This window comes from Pseudorasbora parva, chromosome 10, assembly GCF_024679245.1.
Source record: "Pseudorasbora parva isolate DD20220531a chromosome 10, ASM2467924v1, whole genome shotgun sequence".
NCBI lineage: Eukaryota > Metazoa > Chordata > Actinopteri > Cypriniformes > Gobionidae > Pseudorasbora > Pseudorasbora parva.
The window spans coordinates 24,824,650-24,839,773 of record NC_090181.1 but is presented as its reverse complement, the minus strand read 5'-3'; the positions used below and the strand labels follow the sequence as shown (position 1 = coordinate 24,839,773).

The 15,124-nt window shown below is 37.6% G+C and overlaps 1 protein-coding gene across 2 annotated transcripts in view; it reads right to left on the bottom strand.

The window, feature by feature from the left end:
• Positions 1-1,426: 1,426 nt before the first annotated feature.
• bicc1a (BicC family RNA binding protein 1a) overlaps positions 1,427-15,124 on the bottom strand; it is a 44,684-nt gene continuing 30,986 nt past the window's right edge. The window contains exons 9-21 of one of the 2 annotated variants that reach the window (XM_067455643.1): positions 12,221-12,352; positions 11,944-12,145; positions 8,365-8,589; positions 8,128-8,288; positions 7,928-8,030; positions 7,463-7,616; positions 7,251-7,356; positions 7,121-7,160; positions 6,848-7,002; positions 6,545-6,719; positions 6,286-6,446; positions 4,243-4,342; positions 1,427-2,318 (exon numbers count right to left, since the gene is read on the bottom strand). In XM_067455643.1, coding sequence (XP_067311744.1) covers positions 2,188-2,318; positions 4,243-4,342; positions 6,286-6,446; positions 6,545-6,719; positions 6,848-7,002; positions 7,121-7,160; positions 7,251-7,356; positions 7,463-7,616; positions 7,928-8,030; positions 8,128-8,288; positions 8,365-8,589; positions 11,944-12,145; positions 12,221-12,352 — 1,845 coding nt within the window. In that variant the 3' untranslated portion in view covers positions 1,427-2,187. The remainder of the gene's footprint in view (positions 2,319-4,242; positions 4,343-6,285; positions 6,447-6,544; positions 6,720-6,847; positions 7,003-7,120; positions 7,161-7,250; positions 7,357-7,462; positions 7,617-7,927; positions 8,031-8,127; positions 8,289-8,364; positions 8,590-11,943; positions 12,146-12,220; positions 12,353-15,124) is intronic. The other variant, XM_067455645.1, reaches the window with a different exon arrangement.

Below are 15,124 nucleotides of genomic sequence, written 5' to 3'. Positions count from 1 at the left end.
ACTTTTAAGTGTCACTGTATATTGTTATTGTCGACCCTAAATGTTCTCTTTACGGTCTCAACTAGGCCTGTTCTCATTTAATTTGCATTCAACAGATAGCTACACATTCATAACTTTGCATTCTTAAATAAATTGTATAGCTTTACCCACTGAACTACTATAGATTTCAAATGAAATAAAAAACAAACTTGATTTGGCTTGCAAACATTTTTATTTTCTAGAACAAAACCACAAAGAACATTTCAAATATTTTTGTTCTTTCGCTTTTGTTTTAAATCCATTTTTTTTCTGTTACTTTCAGAGAGAGAAATACTCTGGCAACACTTTAGGAGACACTGATTTGGATTTAAAGAACATTCTTATAAGGCAAAAACATGAACATTGTTCCCTTTGTCAAAGGCTTAAATGTGATACAAATGCCTATGTCACATCCAAAAGAAGATGAAAAAATAGTCTTCCCATAATGCTCCACTCCAGGAGGAAGGTAGCACAACCAAATAAACAGAACAACACAGTTGTTCCCTCAGAAGAAGAAGAAAGAAGAAGAAAACAAATTAATGACACTGTTAAAACAGTGAAGTTATTTCAGGTGACAAGTGGAATATAACTGAATGAACATGATTTGTCAGATGCAAAACAAATAATAAAAAAAAAAATAATATAATGAACCTTGATCACAAACCCTGCTCAGTAACCATATACACTGGTTCCACTATGGTAGAAATGTAATCTCTACAAGTCCATAATTTGCACATGAATCTTATGAGATTTTCACTTTGGATCTACAATCAAGCAATTAATAATATCACTGAGCAATAATACAAGAGTACCACAAGTGGTTTTAGCAATAATACAAAAGAACCACAAGCGATTTGTGCAATATTTTAGATACTGTCATTATTTTCCTTACAAAAAACAAAAGCATATAAAACAGATTAGCATGGTTTCTTATGAAGTATTTAACAACATATGGTTTCAAATAGCTGTATTTCAAAAAGCTCTTTCTGTGTGTTATACATTCATCTTTGTAGGCTGTACCGTGAATGTACTGCGGACCTCATACAAATGTAAACAAAACAAGAACAAAAAAAATGTGTAACACTGATTTACTGTGAATACTTCTATTGATATACACAATCTGGCTGGAAAAGAACAAAACAAAAGTTGAATAAATGAAACAATGTTGTATGTGGTTAAGGATTTGAATAATCAAATTTACCAACAGTAGCCCTTGAGTTTCATTTATGGCTTTGAGCTAAGGGACAAGTACACACACACGCACATGCACACGCACATCCACATACACACACACACACGTGTCCATTATGCATACAAACATCAAGACATGAAATGACTTGAAAAGTACCTAATGCAGATTAAACTTGATGTTTGTGCTGCAAGTAAATGTAAATAATGATTAAACAGATTTTCTTAAACAAATCACTGGCATTTTATGGCATCCTGCTATTCTTCAGAAAACCAGAGACTTCATTTACACCAAAAAGAAAAGAAAAAAGAATGACATCTGTCTGAGATGACTATGAGACATTCTGTATAATCAGACCACACACTAAACAATGTCAAAATCATAAAGTAAACTGATAATGCCTTTTAAAAAGATTAACATAAAAACTTAAACAAAACTATAAAATAAAGTGTATTAAAATACAATGTTACCACAATGACCAATGAGTAATTTAACACTAAACATGAATATAACAGTCTGGTAAACAACATAAGAGTCAGCTGGTTGTGATTACCAGGTAGATAATCTTTGCGTGTGATTTGGAATTACCTGCTAAATAAGTGCATACGTTTGGCTTTGAAACTGGACAGTCGGACGTTATAAAAGACAGACGTTGCATACAACCTATCAGCAAAAACAGCAGAGTTTACAGATTAAAGTGCTAGACACCAATACCGAAGCGCTCTTGCTGACAGTATGGTTAGTTTTAAACTCTGTGCTTTGCCTGTTCTCCCAGAGTAAATGCAAGACCATATTAATGGTACATTATCTTAACAATATTGAATAAATTCCCTTCATATATTTTTAGGCACTAACAAAAAGCATCCTTAATAACATCCCAACACATTTTTAGATGTGAAAGAATCTGCCTCACTTTTTGGCTTTCTAGATCAACCAGAGTCCAGTTTGAAGTGGTTTGTGGTCCAGAAGCCTACCAGAGATCACCAGCGACCACTGATACTCGCCATGTCTGAGTGGAATTGCCGTGACAGGCGACCGCTGGCACCTCCTTCTAGGAAGGAGGAGCGAATGTTGGGCGTGTCAAAAAGCTTCCTCCTGCTCTTACTCAGCTCTGAGGAGACATTCAAATATGATCAGTAACACAGATTCTAACTCAAATGGAAGGACAGTAACTAACAAATATCACACCAAGAACTAAATGATGACACACATCGATCAGGCATAACGTTATGACCACTGACAGGTGAAGTGAATAACACTGATTATCTCTTCTTCATGGTACCTGTTAGTGGGTGGGATATATTAGGCAGCAAGGGAACATTTTGTCCCTTAAAGTTGAAAAATGGGCAAGCGTAAGGATTTGAGCGAGTCTGACCAGGGCCTAATTGGCATGGCTAGAAAACTGGGTCAGAGCATCGCCAAAACTGTAGCTCTTGTGGGGTCTCTTCCTGGTCAGCAGTGGTCAGTATCTATCAAATGTGGTCCAAGGAAGGAACAGTGGTGAACCGGCGACACGGTCATGGACAGCAAAGACTCTTGATGCACGTGGGGAGCAAAGGCTGGCTGTGTGGTCTGATCAAACCGATGAGCAACTGTAGCTCAAACTGCTCAATGAGTTAATGCTGGTTCTGATAGAAAGGTGTCAGAATACACATTGCATCCAGGTTGTTGCCTATGGGGCTACATAGCCACTGACCAGTCAGGGTGCCCATGCTGACCCCTGTCCAATGCCAAAAGCACCAACAGTTGGCATGTGAGCTTTAGAACTGGACCACGGAGCAATGGAAAAAGGTGGCTTGGTCTGATGAATCACATTTCCTTTTACATCATGTGGATGGCCTGGTGCCGGTGCTTTGCTTACCTAGGGAACACATAGCACCAGAATGCACTATGGGAAGAAGGCAAGCTGGTGGAGGAAGTGTGATGCTTTTGGCAATATTCTGCTGGGAAAATGCCATCCATGTGGATGTTATTCTGACACGTACCACCTACCTAAGCACTGTCAGACCATGTACACCCTTTCATGGAAACGGTTCCCTGGTGGCTGTGGCCTTTTTCAGCAGGATAATGTGTCCTGCCACAAAGCAAAAATGGTCCAGGAATGGTTTCAGGAGCACAACAACGATTTTGAGGTGTTGAGAAATTCCCCAGATCTCAATCCAATCGAGCATCTGTGGGATGTACTCCACAAACAAGTCCAATCCATGGAGGCCCCACCTCACAACTTAAGGGACTTAAAGGATCTGCTGCTAACATCTTGGTGCCAGATACCAAATTACACAATATTAGGGAGGTGCCGAGGTGGTCATAATGTTTTTGCCTGATCGGGGTGAGTGTGTGTGTGTGTATATATGTTACATCGTGAGCTACCTACCTAGACAGCATTTGAAAGAAAATTTTATTATATATATATATATATATATATATATATATATATATATATATATATATATATAATAAAATTTTCTTTCAAATGCTGTCTAGGTAGGTAGCTCACGATGTGACACAGTTATATAGTTATTTAATAGTCAATAGCTTTTTTTCTTTATAATTCAAATAAGCTTTAGAGATCTTTATTGGAAAGGATTTAACTTTTTATCCTATTAGACAGTTTTTACTCTAAAAACATCAACCGAAAGATGCCAAGGGTCCCTGATCACCCGTTAATAAACAGTTTCTGCAAACCTGTGGCTGGAACAACAACATGCAAAATATGACATTGACAATCTCAGGTACCATTTATTTAATGTTAAAAGCGTCTAACATAAGTTTGAATAACGTTTTGCATGAGCTTTACAGCCATACTGAAATAACAATGGATAATTCACAATTGAAAGTGAGTAGAGATTTAATTTTATGCTGAGTGTATATATAATACAAACAGATCACACAAGATGATCTAAATAGAGAAGATGATATTAAATGATTATCATTTAAATTATTGTATTTTAGTCAATCTATTCTTTCCACATCCTTCATCAATCTTTTTTCCCCTTTTGATCTGTAGCTTAGACACAAACACAAAGTTGACTGACCTGAGATCGCCAGTAACATTTTCCTGCGAGCCCCAAATGTTGTGATTCCCAGTTCCTTCAGGTCTGGATCCGTTAGTGTAACAAATGTTTGCAGATCAATCTAATACAGAAATGCACATATAAATGCACATTTACAAAAGGCAGAGACAAATATCTACTAATCCATATTTGTTCATTATTATTGCGCGTGCAAGGAGAACTTTAATTCCAATTAGATTCTAAATGTTTAGTGGAAGAAGTAAAATCAAAAACAAAAAATGAAGGCAACTTTTCACTAAATAAACACAAAATATAATTTACATTCAAATGTTTTTACTTAACATTTGAATATAAATAATAATATAGTTTGAGTAATGATTTTTTGTTGCATTGCAAACACTAGTATTTCCTTTTGTACATGCAAATCTACATCAGACCTGCAAACTCAGAAGAGGTGAAAAAGGAGACATGTTTAAGAAGTATATTTTTGTTGGGGGGTCTGGGGGCATCGTCCCCCAGGAGAGAATTTTTATGATTTTAACTTCTAAACTAGGCCTTCTGGAACACTCTGACAAGAAAATAAATGGTAAAGACAACATTTGCTTCAAGTAAAAAATAATAATAATAGTAATATTTTTATTGACAATAGGTCTGGGCACTGACACAAATTTCACAATTAGATTTGATTTCGAATTGCAAGCATGTGAATCGAAATCGATAGAATAGTGCTACCACCAACCAGAGCAACGAAGGTGAAACGGAGCTCGTTGATAGATTAAACATTCGCCTTATCCGGTCAGCAAAACTCCGAACACATCTTCCCTTTTTAAGAATGACTTCAGTGCCGTTCTTTGTTCTTTTCTCAGAGAAAAGCTTAACTCCAAGTCTTCCAGAGTCGCGGTCAAAGCTGATTCGAAAGACCGCCGTTCACCAGTTTCTATGTTTACTAGTAGCACACAAACGCAACTCGGCCGTCGTCATTATGGCCCCGCCCACCGACTCTATACACGATGTGATTGGCCTGACCAGAGTTTGGCGTTTACAGCTCAGAAGGTTGCTAGACGACGCTCGCGGGCAGATGTGTAACTTTTTTTGTTTATTCTTAGCTAAAAACACTAAATTCTTTCAAAATATATATGTGCTCATTAATGTATATTTACTTCTTTCAAGTAATAAAGTATTCTTGTAATTTATAATATGCTACATCCTACAATTTAAACTTAGCCTTACGCTAGTGATGTCGTACAATATACAGAATAACGATAGCACTGATTAAAGGTACTATATTAAGATTAGCTTGCATTCGTCTGGGAACCTGACAGCTGATGTTAGCAATGAAATGGTAAAAAAATTACGAAAACGTAAAATTATTATTTATTTTACATAGATGTCATATCCTACATGTTAACTTACAAATTAAATAACTGCAAATTATAATAGTTTTCTAAAGTAACATCACTTGAAGGAACATTCGACACGAGGTCGAACTGGAAGCCATATTAATCTTGGACTAAATCAGAATTGAGAGGAAAAGAAACTAATATTCACTGGATGGTCATATACCTTTTCACCGCTAGATGGGGGAAAATATCACAGTGTAGCTCTAATTGTAAAACAGGTAAAATACAATGAATATGCAATATAGTGCATATATTTAGCACAATACTCCTAAGTTCATTTTTTCTTTAAACATTGAATGTCTTTTATATGACATTGCTTACAAGCTGTTTTATTGACGCGGTTCAAACTCTGATAGAACGATTACATGTGACATGATTTCATGAAAAGTTCTATGGTATCTTGCAACATACCTTCTGATGTTCATTCATGTTTATTTTGTGTTGTAACTAGTTAAGTGGAAAATAATTGGTTGGTCAATAATCGGTTCACGTGTATTGTTTCACGTGTGATCTGTCACACCACAAAAGATTGCGGCAGCAAGAGAGATGTCTATGGACTCACTCCAGCCTATGAGAAATTAGCCCATTTTTGATGCGTTACATATTTTGATTCAAATGGCGAATTTAGCTGAAAAGCACATATATAGCAGGTATGCAGAATTACCTCCTGCTGCTGGAAGATGTCTATATATTTGCCGAGACCGAGTTTGCTGAAGAGCTCCGGGAGATCTGTTCCTTTGAGAGAGGAGCTGAGAGAGCAGCCATTTCTGCCAGGCATAGATATACTGTCCATATAATTACTGCTGCTGAGATACTGCTCACCTACTGACCCAAACACACAGATAAAGAGAAAGACAGAACTAGTGAGTAGGGCAGAAGTAGTTTAGAAGAAAGTTCAATGGGTACAAAATCTTGAGTCTTACAAGATTTGTTCTTGATTCTCTTTGGGCTGCTGACAGCAGGGGAAAATTCAGAATTTCCTGACAGTCCGTTCCCATTGATATTAACATTCCCATTAAAATCCCCCCAATTATCGGATGTGGTGTCATTGCCCAAACCCTCCGGGCTCCCAGAGTGTGACACAGAGAGATGAGAGTTCTGGAAAACACAAAAAAGCATCTTTGAAACCCAGCTTTTAGGATCATTATCAAAAACCTTTAGATGTAGCTTAATTTAAGCTGAACTGAATTGTGGCTGCATGTGACTGTGCACCGGTGAGTTTGTACCTCATAAGTTGTGCTCATGCTGGGTTTATATGGCACATGGTGTGCCCTGCGCAGCTCTTTCATGCCCTCCGCTGGCATTGATTTAGAGAAGCCCAATCCACTCCAGGTATTTGTGGGAGTCCGAATTTCTGTCACAACTGGCTTCTTCAGCATGGCTATAACAAAACAGCACAACGGTTTATCAACAACCTAACCAGTGATCTCATATTAGGATGTTATTTATGTACATTTTCACATTAAGATGTTAAATGAAGAGATCAAGTTTTTGCTCACCTTTAGTAGCTAGTAGCTTCTTTTTCTCATAGTCAATAGCCTGAAACACATTCAAGCACAAGAACCATGTGAATACGTTTTGTTTTTTAACACTTGTATATGAGTACAGTGTGTTTATGTGGATTTAAACCTGCATATGTGGTCCAAGTCGTCTTTCTGCAGCTCTCTCACTTCCTGGTGCCCTTTTATCAGCCATAGGATCCTCACAATCAGAATCGGCCAACACACACTCAACACTGCACACACAAACAGAATTTAAGCTGCACTTCATAGCTGCAGAGTAACTTTTTATATAAAGACAACTGTCATTATTATGTAAGGTCCTTTTAGGACTGAACATACTGAAGAAGTGAGTTCTTGGTTCTCTGCAGAAGTTCCACCGTTTGTCGTTTCCCTGACGACACCGTGCAAGAGGCCAGCATCTGCTTCAGCTCATTCGCATTGGCTGAGTGAGACGGACTTCTGGGCATGCCCACTTCAACAAACGTATCTGAGCCTGATTTAAACACACACAAAATTAGTACATTTAATATGTCTATTTATAATGAATCAATGAGTCTATTTATAATTAATCAATACTGTACACAGTGAATCAAGGCAGATGGATGGGTGGGTGGGTGGATGGATGGATGGATGGATGGATGGATGGATGGATGGATGGATGGATGGATGGATGGATGGATGGATGGATGGATGGATGGATGGATGGATGGATGGATGGATGGATGGATAGATGGATAGATAGATAGATAGATAGATAGATAGATAGATAGATAGATAGATAGATAGATAGATTGCGTTCTGAACCTTCATCTGTAGATTTATTGGATTCTGATTGGGAGTGTCCTATGACTTCCTGGGCTGTGTCCAGTGATACAGAGGAGATTCGGCTGTACACAGAATTTGCGAGCTGCAGCGTCCAGCATCCAGCAGAAACATACACAGAAAGCATATTGAGTTTAAAGCAAAACAAAACAATGTAACTTTAGTAAAGAGAAGTTCCTCACATGTCCATTGAGATGATCTGCACTGGCTGGTTTGTGTATCGGTGCGAGTCCAGGTGGAGGGGACGGTGTGTGAGTGTGTGCTTGACTCTGGACCCCAGAGAGCAGAAGACCACTGAGAGTCGTCTGAGACACTGACTGCAACATCAGATCTGTGGAAAACCCTGAGGCAGGGACAGAGAGCGTGGGTTATATAATAATCATTAATAATCTATGAGGTTTACAAGAGCCTGCACTCACCTGATGTGTTAGTTGTTGAACTAAGCGCACTGGCCCAGAGTGAAGCAGCGTGACCAGGAGCATGTGAATGTGATGTGTGTGAGTGCATGTGAGCAGGTGTATGAATGTGTTGCATGTTGTTCACCGCTCCTTTCTGAATGCTCAACATAGAGCTGTGTCCATTCAGAACACAGTTTGGGTTTGGGGAACCATTAGGAATGGGGCTGACAGACCTTAGAATACCAGCTGAAGAAATAGAGACAGAAGAGAGAGCGCAACGTAAATAAAAAAGTATTAGTGATAACAATTTTTACAACGTATATATTTAACATTTTAATTATTATTTATATAGCACCAATGCAACTTTAAAATGAGGGACAGCACAAGCAATTTCAAGAGACAATAGCTCACCAGGCACACAATTGCCCCGGAAGACAACATTTTAAATGATCCAGACCACCCACTTTATCAGTATTTTATTCCCCCTTCTTTGTGGCTGCAGGAATCAGGTATAGGCTCCTCATGTGCAGAAAGCCCAGCTTATAGTAAGAGTTTTGTTCCTATAGCTATACAAGCTTTAAATACATAAGAAATTAGCCATCGAAGTGTCATTTTATAATAATAAAACCCATTATCTTAAACCCAAAGTGCTACAACTAGTACAGTATAAAATACATCCATAAAAAAGAACAAAGACAAAGCCCTAGTACAGTACAATATACATCCAGTGTCCAGAGTCTCCAGTTAAGACAAACACCATCTCAAAAAGATGGGTTTTTTAACTGTTTCTTAAAACTACCTAATGTGGGGGCATTTCAAACATTTAAAGGAAGTGCATTCCATAACCTAGGCGCTGCAACAGAGAAAGCTCTTTCGCCCATAGTTTTTAATCTGCAAGAAAGCTGTCAACACTGGAAGTAACAAATGCATGGACGAGGCTTTCTGCATCAGAGGCATTTCTGCATCCTGATCCTGGCAATATTCCTGTGATAACAAAAAAATGCAGATTTCAGAATGCTCCTGACATGTGCATCTGATGTCAATTGAGAATCAAAAAGAACACCAAGATTAAGAATTTGAGAACATGGAAATACTACACTGTTGTCAAAGGACTCAAAGGACCTCTGACTTTGTACAATTCAATTTAAAGGGTTACTTCAGCGATTAGCATATGGCTTTGTATCAGTAGAAACCCTGGAGTATATTCAAATGATTGTGCTTTTCCCCCCATATATCCCCCTGAGACAAGAGATTTATGCATTTTATTTCTGGAAAAATTCCTCCTATGATGCAAATTGACGATATTTGCATCATAGGAAGAATGTTTGTCCAAAGGCTAAAGACTACAGCCAGCAGAGGGAGCCATTTCCACATGTTTTGAACCCTCGCATGGGGGATGGGAGATCACACTCAGAGCTCAGCTCGCAGCTACAGGCACTCATTTAAACGGAGCTATGGTGAGCAATGTAAGTCTTTTAACTTCTCAAATTAATTTCTATGAAAGTTAAGCTTGCAAAGGCATGAACTGAAACGCGCCAGACTGAACTCGCGTTGTGAATGTATGCCTCAGCTCTCATCATGAGAGCTCATTAATCTCACTCCTGCAGTTAGTGCTCAGTGCTGTGATACTCGCGCGGTGACTCACTCATTATATTGAACAGACACGTTCAGTTTTTAATTGTAGTGTCTTCTCCAACTCAGTCACAGTAAACAAGTTGGTGGCTTTGGAAATGGCCTCAAAGGGCAGCGAAGCATTCTGGGAATTGTAGTCTTTCATCCCCATGAGACAAAAATACATTTTCTGTCTTTTCTCAGTCTAGAAGGCACCAAATTCTAAAATAATTTCACATTTCTACTACAATGATGACCCAGTTTAAATACAGGTTCATCTTCCCAGCGCTGCAGTACCCCCTTTAAGAAAATTGTGGTACATCCATAATTTACTTTCCTGCAGACACACTGCAATAGTTTTGCAGAGATACCTGTGATATTAGTTTTCATGCTAATATAAATTTGGGTATCATCAGCATAAAAGTGGAACCGCAAACCATGCTTTCGAATAATCTGCCCTAGAAGAAGCATTTAAAAACTAAAATGTATGGGGCCAAAGACAGACCCATGAGGAATACCAACTTTAGATTTATTGTTACCTAAAACAACAAACTGGGTACAATCATAAGGTAAGATTTTAACGACTCCAACACTGTACTGGAAATACCAAGCCAAGTCTCCAGTCTCTCTCAATCAATATAGAGTGGCACACCATATCTAAGGCTGCACTCAAATCTAACAGCACCAGTAAGGGCACCAACAGTAACGGCACCAGAGTCAGCATAGACAAGGAGATCGTTCATAACTCGAACCATGTAGTCTCAGTACTATGACCTGATTGAAACTAAAAAGGTTCTAAAAGCTTGTTCAGGGACAGGTGAGAATGAAGTTGTGACACAACAACACATTCAGAACCGACGCCAAAAAAAGGTAGATTAGATATTAGCCTGTAGTTTGATATCTGTCAAATTTGATGTATGATCTTGATTTTTTTTTTTTTTTATATGTCTGTGATTGTTTTGATTGTTAATGTGTATGGTGTTGTTGTGTTTGCAGCTTTCTATGCAGAGAGGGTGATAACAAATTTCCTCTCTGAGGACAAAATAACTGATCTATCTATTAGAATACTGTTGGACCTGCCTGAAAAACAGTTTTTAGCATGATTTGGCTACATTTAAATAAAGACTCTAAATTCACAATACCATTGTTTTCAGATTTTATGAACAATCTTCAAATATTATTACGTTGATAAGCTAATCATTTTAAAACACACAAATGTTTGTGATATAGTAAATGTGATATAGTACATTTTAAATAAGGAAAAAAAACATATTCTATATTTATTATACATAAATAAATTACATTCTTTAAAAAAAACAATATACTTTATTTTATCATTTTCAAAATTTCCCACAACCCATTTTACTTTTAATCTTTGATCATGTTTGTTGTAATAATATATTCTGCCACTGTCTTATCCATAAATATGATGTTGCCTTGATTTTGTCAAAAATAGATATCTTACACGGCAACATAATTTAAAATTATAATCATAATTATAAAAGTTATCTAGGTAGACTACTTGTTGGGTTTTGAAACAAAGCTCCAGTTACCAATCCAGCATGATTGTTAACTTTTAATTACTATTATTTTACTGATCCTTAATGTAACTGTACTTTAAACATGCACAAGTCAGAGTCTTGACAACCGAGGGGATTGTTTTAAGTCACACTAATAGTGTGTGAGTGAATGTGTAACACAGGCAAATGCAAATATACACACATACACACACAGCTGTAGCTAATTATGGAGCTGTTTGGCAGCATGAGCTGTAATCTGCAAACACAGACAGTAGTAATTATAGTGACTGCAGAGCTAAAGCAGGACTGTGTATGTTGTACTGATACAAACAGGCCTTGCTTAGAATACACATTCAAGGAATTACTTTTAGATCATAAATGTACCTTACACTGTGGTTACTTTACACACACACACACACACACACACACACACACACACACACACACACACACACACACACTACATTACCCAGAGTTCTTAGCCTCAGTTCAGCGGAAGCTAGGGTGTCCAGTCCAATGGAGCCAATCAGGGGAGGGGAGGATGAAGCATGTCCATTAACAGTGATGTGGTTGATAGAAGAGGGCAAACTGCTGGACTCTAGCCCTAATAGGATCCTGCGTACCTCATACATACACCTAGCATTCCTTTCCACGCTCTTCACTATCACAGACTGTGAGGAAAACATACAGTCAGTGACAGAGGTTAAATTTACCACATACACACAAAATAAGTGGGCTTTTGTTACCTTGCTGGGTTGTTTCGGTTTGGGTTTAATACTGATGAAGACGTCTAGCTGCTCCATAAGTGTAGTGATGACCTGAGATGCCACCTCCATCTCCTCCTTAATGTCAAACAGCAGCACCAATGGCAGACAGCCCTAAAATATACATGCATTCAAACACACATACAAATAAATCCTGAAAAATCACAACCTTTTACCTTATGAACCTAAAAATAGCTTGATTATAATGTGCTTCCTTAAAGGAATGATTATTTTGAAATTCAGTTTAAAAAGGCAAAAATCAACGTGGTGAACAACTTACAATGAATAACTTGCGTATTATTTGAGCAGTACATTTGTAAACCTCTTGTCATTTTTATGGTTATTTCAGTGATTTAGCTGATATATTGTCACGGCAACAAAATTGTATGGTGGATTTCCAAAAAGTGGATATAACTTTACACAGAAATGGTTATGTGATTTTATCCAAGTAAAATCATGTAAATATTCATATTGTTCAAGTCTTGTGGCTGTACTATTAAGCAGTGAGTATTTTAACGCTTATGACTGGCCACCATTGACTTCCATTATAAGTACCTCACTCTATCCACTTTTTTAAGCTATTGTTACATAAACAACACAATTACAAATATTTTTGTTAAACTGAAATAAAATATAGATATTAGATGAAAAACTTTAACTTAAAATGGAAACAAGAACTGTTGTCTGAAATAAAATAAGAGTTCGTTAAATTCCTAAATTTAAATTACATTAAGAATTAGAATACATTTAAGATAAATGTAATTGTAAACTAATAAAAATGACAAGCACATAATACAATTTAAATTCAAACAAAACTAAAAATGAAAACAAAGTATAAAAATAAAAGGTGCACTATGTTGTATTTTTGCTAGGGCTGTCAAACGATTAAAATATTTAATCGCGATTAATCACATGATTGTCATGAGTTAACTTGCGATTAATCGCAATTTAATCGCAGATTTTTATATGTTGTAAATGTATCTTAAATTAAGTTTGAATTAGATTTTTAATACCATAGGTATATGGACAAATATGCATGCTTTATGCAAATGTATGTTTATTATTAGTGAAACCATACTTAATCCATATAACCATAACCATATAATAATCAATAATACAGCATGAAGACTAGATATGTATCAAAGGTCACAGACGTTTATCAAAGAACTTGTTCATATCTCTTAAGCCTAAGCTTAAAAATTTAGAATAAGCAGGGATTTCTCTCATTTTAAGAATATAAATAAAGGTAGTATTACTGGCAGTTTAGTTCAGAACAGGGAACAATTTGTATGACAAACTGGTAATGTGAAAGCTGTCATGTGGACCTGTGAGCGCAGCAGAACCACACCATACTGGAGGAGGTCCATATTCCACGAGTAGGAATATAGTGCGGCCCCTTTAAGAGACGCGCTATTGAACTGCCGGTATTTTCCTAGACAGTAAAAGAAATGGACAGAGCTATCCCATCGACTTCAACGGCGGAAAAATGAGGCCAATCAGAGGCACTCACTTCCTGATGGCTGAGCGAACTGCGCAGGCTCAGACTGAGCTTGACGACGTAGATGTGAAGTGAGCAACCTGTCTGACAGTTGTAGGTCTTCTAGTAGTTGTGGAAAGTGAAATCTGAATCACGTTGTTTAAATATTTTCTCCTGTTGCTTTTGGCTCACTAGGGGCTTCTCCCCATTCTTCTCCCTTGACTTTATGTTTCCACGTCCCCCTGACTGTCTCATAGACAGTAAAAGATTGTTCTGAGCGTCTCCTCCTGTCTATACGGTAATTTCTCAACTGTGCGACAGAGTCAGTTGGTTATGACGCAATCGTTAGCCTATTTTTACAAAAACAGCTTCTACAGGGCAATAGTGTAAGATGCAAGGTAATGGAGACTTTTATGCATTGTTGTGTTTCTTTATAAATAAACAATGGACAAATGGAGTCTTTAAACGCCTCAGATGTAAAGTTATTCACTGTCAAAGTGACTCAAAAATGAATGGGAGTCAATGGGATGCTAACAGCAGGTGATGGCTTGGTTAACAATGGCAGCCCCTATGGGTGGAACGCTTTCCGAGTGCTAGATTACCCCCTTGGGTATTTTGTGTGTGCGCGCCGAACTGTGCCGCAATTCACGTAAACAGTGCAAGATTCGGGAGCGCTCCTGTTCAGAAAAGTAACCTGTGCATTCGTTTTAGACGATTGTAATGCATTTAGTTCAATATAACACATGTACTGTAAGTGGTGATGTGTCCATGATTTACCTCAGACATAAGTGGGAGTGAGCTTCAGTGCATTCACACATCGCGCTCGGACTGCAGAGAATGTGCTCAATGTAATAGACTTTTCTTTCGACCTGGTGTCTAATATGGTTAAACAGAAAATATGGTAGCTTTTAGGCAATAACTGCACTTTTGGTTTAGAATATTAATGTTAACCATTTTCTTTCCCTTTTAATGTTTGCTGCTACATCCTTTACGTCTATGGCTTATTTTGATCTCCAACTACGGACCACGGATCAAATGGAAAATGCGCTGCGTTAATGCGCGTTAATACATTTAGTGCCGTTAAAATGAATTTGCGTTAACATGTTAACTTTGACAGCCCTAATTTTTGCAGTAAATATCCAAAAACCACCAGGCCAGTGTTAAATATTTTGTTAAGTTTAGTACTTACAATATCCCAAATGTTTCCAACTATTTGTAAGTTGTGAGAAAATTGCTATTTTAACCAAGGAACCGGGACGTCTGAGCATTGCGTCTGAGGGAGTCGCCTGTCAATTGCGTCCGGTTTTATTCTGCAGAAGCGTTTTACTCATGAAGTGTCACAGCAGCCGTATCTAATATGCATAAACAGAGCATATCTAATATGATAAACAGAGCTGCGTTACCTCTAC